Source organism: Sinocyclocheilus grahami, unplaced genomic scaffold, assembly GCF_001515645.1.
Source record: "Sinocyclocheilus grahami isolate Dianchi unplaced genomic scaffold, SAMN03320097.WGS_v1.1 scaffold557.1, whole genome shotgun sequence".
NCBI lineage: Eukaryota > Metazoa > Chordata > Actinopteri > Cypriniformes > Cyprinidae > Sinocyclocheilus > Sinocyclocheilus grahami.
The window spans coordinates 148,724-155,485 of NW_015505736.1; the positions used below are offsets into that span (position 1 = coordinate 148,724).

General features: G+C 38.8%; 1 protein-coding gene across 1 annotated transcript in view; it reads left to right on the forward strand.

Annotated features, from left to right (window-relative positions):
- Window positions 1–6,762, forward strand: part of LOC107556170 (DENN domain-containing protein 1A-like) — a 65,980-nt gene that overhangs the window by 56,596 nt on the left and 2,622 nt on the right. Inside the window, exons 19-20 of the mRNA XM_016239219.1 lie at window positions 5,136–5,221; window positions 5,370–5,589. Coding sequence (XP_016094705.1) covers window positions 5,136–5,221; window positions 5,370–5,589 — 306 coding nt within the window. The remainder of the gene's footprint in view (window positions 1–5,135; window positions 5,222–5,369; window positions 5,590–6,762) is intronic.

Genomic DNA, 6,762 nt, shown 5'->3' on the forward strand with positions numbered 1-6,762 from the left:
TATGTATGTATGTATGTATGTATGTATTTATTTGATTACACTTTATTTTAAGGTGTCCTTGTTACAGTGTAATTATATATTTAAATACTGAGTAATAATAATTAACTACATGTACTTGCATGTAATTATGCATAATTGTTGTTATTATAATAGTAAGTACATGTAAATTGTAACAAGGACACGTTAAAATAAAGTATCTTTTATTGTTGTTGTTATTGTTATTATTCTTATTAATATTATACTATATGTTTTTATTTTGATTCTTTTTGTTTTATAAGTTCAGTGCACTTTCACGAACACTATAACAACACTTGCTGCACTCACAGAAAAGTTGAGCTGTATTTTCTGAGTCTGGCTCACTGTGCCGAATCCATGCGGCGTACAGTATAAGGGGCTGGTGTTCAGGTCGAGCCTGAGGGCCTGTGAAAGCCAGACTGGGTGTCAGTAGCAGGGCCTGGGGCAGAGTGGAGCTGATCTCTCTCTCCTGCTTATTCTCCGCGACTGAAGCTATGGGTGTGTGTGTGTGTGTGTGTGTGTGTGTGTGTGTGTGTGTGTGTGTGTGTTGCGGCTGCCTCCTCTGAGTGGCACACAGCCTCTGGGGAATGACTCCACACACACACACACACGCTCTCTGGATGAAGCCGGCAGATGGATCCCCTATAGCCGTGGCCAGTTCAGCAGCGCTGCATATTAAAGAGTCCAAAAAGCTCTGTTCAAGTTGTGTATAATTCATACACACTTCCTGCTCCGGCTTGTGAGCTTCCACCTTCATTTACATACCGCCCTAAGCATTGACCACTGTAAACATGATTACGTTACAGCTGCGGAACTCTTCAAGTCGTGAAATCAAAATGAATCTGATTTACGAAGAAGAAATTTTATTTGATATGTTATTTTATTTTATTTGAAGAAATATTCCATGTTCAAAACAAGTCAAGCTCATTCGACTGCATTTGTGGTCAAAATGTAAAATTTCGACTCATGCCTCGTTTTCTTAAAAAGTAAATAAATAAATAAAAATCAAGGTTACGTGCGGAACTTGCGATAATTGTGAATGGGGATCATTTTGGGGGGATTTAACAGCAGAAATGTGAAGATATTAATCTTATAAATCCCTTACATACATTTTTGTTAAAACTTGTGTATCATTTGAGCTGCAAAGTCGAAAAAAATATCATTTTAGGGTTTTAGTTGTTACAATGTCATTAACAACGAAACAAAATGTAGTTGTTGCTGAAGTAAAAATTGGATTTAACTTTACACAAAAGGTTAGTTGTTACTTTTGTCACACTAACATCATGTTAACACTCACATTTAATGGCTGTACTATTGAAACAATGAGTATTTTAATGTTCACAGATTCCATTCACTTCCACTGTCTCATTGTAACCCATATTTATTTTTTTTAAGAGTAGTGAAATGCCAATTATGAAATAATAATGTTATAATCAACATTATGCCACAAGTGCTGTCGATTTAACAGTCCTATTCTTATAATACGCTTTCTTGCACATATTGTACAATATTTCAAAGAAAACGTTTTGGTATTCTTTCATCAAAATAATGAAAACATTTTTCCCTTTGAGTATCCGTTTTCAATCAAAAATGAGCCACAGAAGTAAAATAGGTTTACTTGAAATTCTCTTAATGCGTTTATATCTACATCCATGTCTTTTCATAATAAAATTACATTTAGATATGGCTTATTCTTTCTAAACTCATCTCACGCAGGTTCATGGCTGTTTGTACGGATGTGTGAATGTGAGAACGTGTGAGATAGAGCTCCCAGTGAGAGCTTTGTGAAACCGCGTAGGTCTGGAGGACTGCCAGCGTCGAGATGGATTCGTTGGGTGTCAAAAAACATTGACGTACAAATGGAGAGAAAGCGCTTTTGGCCGGTGGACGTTTCGCTGCAAACAGTGAGAAACCGCACATCTGCATGAGACGACGATGAGACAGAGATGCAAAGCTCACAGGAGGGGAGAAAACCCTCTCGGCTGTAACCAAAGTGCCACCTACTGGATGCTCGCGAACGACGCACACATCCAGACTCTTTCTTGCGCTCTCCTGCTCTCTGATATTCGGAAAGTTGCTTTTAGCCGGAGCCAGTTGGAGGGAAGTTGCCTGAGAAGGGGTCCTGGGCTTTGTTTAAAGGGGAACTGCTTGAATAGCTCAGCAGATGCTGGCTTCAATTTTGGCTTGGAGGCACAGGGGTTTTGTTTGCATTTTCCAGGCATATCTTCCCTTTCCATACCCTGCCAAGCGCATGAGATCAGTGCCTGGTCTGAAATAGCATATGAAATATATAATGTAAGCCTGGCTATTAAATCAACGAGACGATTGGCTGCAACGTAAAGCCCTGTTGCCGCTTCTTACAACTTGGCCACGCTAGAAGCAAAATGGGATTTTCTCTTAAAACGGCCTGCCCTGACAAGAGAGATGAAGTTTAAACGGTTTTAAAGTCTCCATTGAAGAGCGTGATGTCTGCTCGCCACTTCAACTGAAGACAGCCCATTTTCCGTGTGGATTTGAACAGGCAGTTTAAGGAGCAGATGCTGACCTGTGGTGGCTCAATATGTCTGTGCTGATTTAGAGTACACGTAAAAGAACCAAATGGGCACATGTCTGCTTGTTTTCCAAATCGGCAGTTTTGGCCTGTCTCGGAACAGTGGCTCGAACGGCTTTTATTATTTTATTTCATATCCTGATTCTTTTCCAGGCCTTTGACTTTGTTTCACGACTTACTTTGGAAAGAATGAAGTGACGGTAATGTTTAGAGCCAAATTTGTTTTAATGTTACTTCCCGGCATTCTCTGCTGTGTCATCCTAGAGCATAATTAGCGATTTGCAAAGACAAGCATTGCTATTACCATTAATATTGTAGAAACAATCTGCTGGGTTTCTGATTTAAAATTGTACGTATGTATGTGTGTGTGTATTTATTTATTTTTCAGACTGCATCATTTGGCCAAAAAAACTGACTGATGTCAGTATGGTTTTAATAATAATAATAATAATAATTGTTATTATTATTATTATTATTATTACTCAATCTAAAAAAAAAAAAAACTTTTTTTTTAAATGTAATACAATATACATCGTAATGGAAAAAAATTGAGTAGCTAAGATAATAATAATTATTATGTATTTTATTTTACAGTACTACTGTACAATTACAATATTATGTAAAATAATAATACAATATTAATACTCTTCATTTTTTTTTAAATGTTTTTAACTATTATTTTGCTTTTAGTGTTACATTAATCATTCAGCCTTACTAACCCATAACCTTAAATATAAACTTCTTTTGACTTACAAAACACCCTAGTACAGGGGTGCCCAAACTCGGTCCTGGAGGGCCGGTGTCCTGCAGAGTTTAGCTCCAACTTGCCTCAACACACCTGCCTTCATGTTTCTAGTACGCCTAGTAAGACCTTGATTAGCTGGTTCAGGTGTGTTTAATTGGGGTTGGAGCTAAACTCTTCAGGACACCGGCCCTCCAGGACCGAGTTTGGGCACCCCTGCCCTAGTATCTGCGTAGCAACATGATTAAAAAAAAACTATCAAAACACTTTAGCAAACACAAATCAATGTACCAAATCAAGCAACCACTATAGCAATGTGGCGACAAACCAGTTAGCTGACAAATCGATTCTTCTTCTTTCTTTTTTCTTTTCTTTCTCTCAACTGAATGTGTTGAGAGAACTAAAGAATGAAGTGACGGTGAAGTTTAGGCCTGACTTTGTCTTATTGTTATTTCCCAGCATTCTCTGCTGTGTTGTTTTGAAGTGTAATTAGCCATTTGCAACGACTAGCATTACTACTCTTTCACACTCACAACACTAAGTATGAGCTTCCTTTGATTTGGTTCAGTAAGAAACTACCCAAAACACTCTAGCCACTGCATAGCAACATGCTAAAAACACATTAGCAACCACTAATCAGTGACTTAACCACTCTAGCATTGTAGCTGCAGGTTCTGTACAAGCTAACTACTCATATTTACTTAAGTTTTTTTAAGGTTAAGATTATTCTACAAATGCTCTCAAAGTGAATGAATGAATCCCATGAATCATCATTTTAAAATAATTAGCATTTAGCTAACTAGCCGTTTCTTCTGGTTTTTAGTGCATATACCTGACTGTATGTGTTGAGAGTTTGCTTTTTTGTTTCGGTAGGTGTTTGAGATTCAGGCCTGGTGTTGCCATCCTGTAGAGGGCTTGCGCTCACCTTGTTTTAATAAACACCTCCGTTCGTAGAAAGCACCAGAGAGGGGTCGCACTCTGAACAACACGGCCTGCTCCGCAACTCAAGGGGCTACAAACAGTGTTGCAGGGCAAACACACACACACCCCGCCGACACCAAATGAATGTGACACAGTTCCGCAGGTGCATCCAGCCCCTTCACTTAAGCCAAAGTGGCTTGCCGGCCAGATTTATGGCCCTGACACAGGAATCCATTAAAGCCTTTTGGAGGATTCAAGGCCTGAACCCCCCGTAATCGCTTTCATTACAGCTGCCGGCTACTAGCGAGTGGGGCAATCAGCGCCCAACATGTGTTCCTGTTTATTCCAATGGCCAAGTGTTCAGTACACGCATCTCTTAGCTATTTTTATGGACAGGGCAGCCGTTAACCCATTCATCAGGCAGCGATACCCAAAATGGCAAGAAGCTTCTTGGCCGAGCCATTATGGCGAGACTTGACCAGATGCACCCCGTCCGGTTGGCAACGTAGCGTGACGTTTTTCTCGCACCTCGGGCTCTTTAAAAGGGCTTTAGTTTAGTAGTGCGCTTTGATAATGTGGCAAACGGCAGTTTATGGGCTACTTTAGTGAGTGGCGGCATGTTTGCGTGTGCGTGTTCGCGTCGTGGATGGCTAGTTAATGGCGAGCCCTAAAGCCTTGGAGCTTGAAGCTATGCCGTATAATGCTTAAATTCTTTAATTTGCCAATTAAACATGTTACACAGGTGCGTTATAAAAGCCGAGGGATTAGCAGAACGAGCACCTACGTCGAGGACAGGAATTAATGTTGTCGCTCTGTAATGGGGACATGACATGCAAAGTTTCTTTCAGGAAATGTGTTGCTTTAGTAGATTAAGTGGGATTTTAATGTGTCGGTCTTCTGTTTTAGCATCAAAATCCAAAGTCGTCTCCACACATGAGCCTGTGTTTTCCGGACGGTTATAACAACGACAACAATGACGACACAGCCAGCAGGTAAGGGTTTGAATTTGATTACAGTATGTTTTCCAAACCTTGTCAATGCAACACTGCCCTCTGGTGCTTTTTTTTCTCCCACATGGTTTTTGAATTAACAACTCAACTGTGTGTGTGTGTGTGTGTGTGTGTGTGTGTGTGTGTACAGAATATCCTCTGAGGACAGCGGGGAAGTGGCGTCATACAATGAAGACAGTGATGACTCTGATTTAGAGTTTCAGTCTGAAGTTAGTCAAACGGGGCAGATGAACCTGCTGGAGGAGATTTTGGACTCTCTCAGTACATCCCACATTGAACAAGGGCGACTGTCCGCCGCCAAGAGCCTGGACTTTTTAAGATCAATTGAAGACCTAAACTACAATCCCACGGTAAGGGATGCCTTTTATTTGAGTATTTTTCATGTTTATTTATTTATTTATTGATAATTGGTATGTATTTATTTATTTATTTAAATAAATTAAATGATTTTTATTTAATATCATTTATTTTTTATATTAATTTTGAAAATATTTATTTGACTTTTTATTACATTTTATTATATTTTTTATAGGGCTGCCCTCGACTAAGGATTTTTCTGGTCGACCAGTAGTCGTTCATTTTAAGCATTAGTCGACTAATTGCATGTTTATTAATAAACAAATTAATTCATTATAATGAACCTTTAATTGCCTACATAGCCTAATAAGCGCACAAGCACACACACAAAGCTTGCCACAGCGTGCCGGCAGAAGTAATGATTATGAATGTGTCAGTGAAAAACAGTAAGGAAACTGCATTAACATTTTAATAATTTGATAAACTAGTGCTTTCTTTGTTTTCGGTTTAAGAGATGAAGTCGGCGACACCGACTCGTCATCTCTGCAGTAGTGAGTAGTGATTAGGGCTGTCGCGATTCGTCGATTTTATTAGACTATTTGATTTTTACAAATCTTCGACTTCATTTTGCCCGGAAGTTGTGCATTTCACGGACAAGAATCTTTAAAACACATTATTAGACTGTTTCCCAAGGCTGCATGATATATTAAACCATAATTAAGCATAATTGTGACTTCACAAACACTACGATTTAATTAAATAATTATATGCGATGCAGTTCTAATACAGTATATGTGCTTTAATTATTTACATGCGTGTAGGTTAAGTACGTGCATCACACAGCGGCTCGGTTCACAGTAGTTCCACAGGAACTGTTATCATTTACATGTGTGGAGCGTCTCTGTTGTGGGTTTGGGTTTATTATAACGTTCATCTTGGAACGCATTGTGCACCTTTTAATCAGAAGGTAAATCATTTATAAATCTACGCAAACTCAGGAGAATACATCGCGGTTTCAAAATAAAAGCTCAAACCCTCACTCTGAGTTTACACGTTTTGATGTCCACATATTCTTTTAATTACAGTGGCTATAGCATTTCTGTCCTAAAGAAATGGCCAAATGTTAAAGATTAAGTAGACATTTGAATTAAATGGTGCTTGGTAAATATTAAAAAAGGATTAGATCGCACAGTAATGTGTAAAAATAATCATCAGGCCGTTGGCGC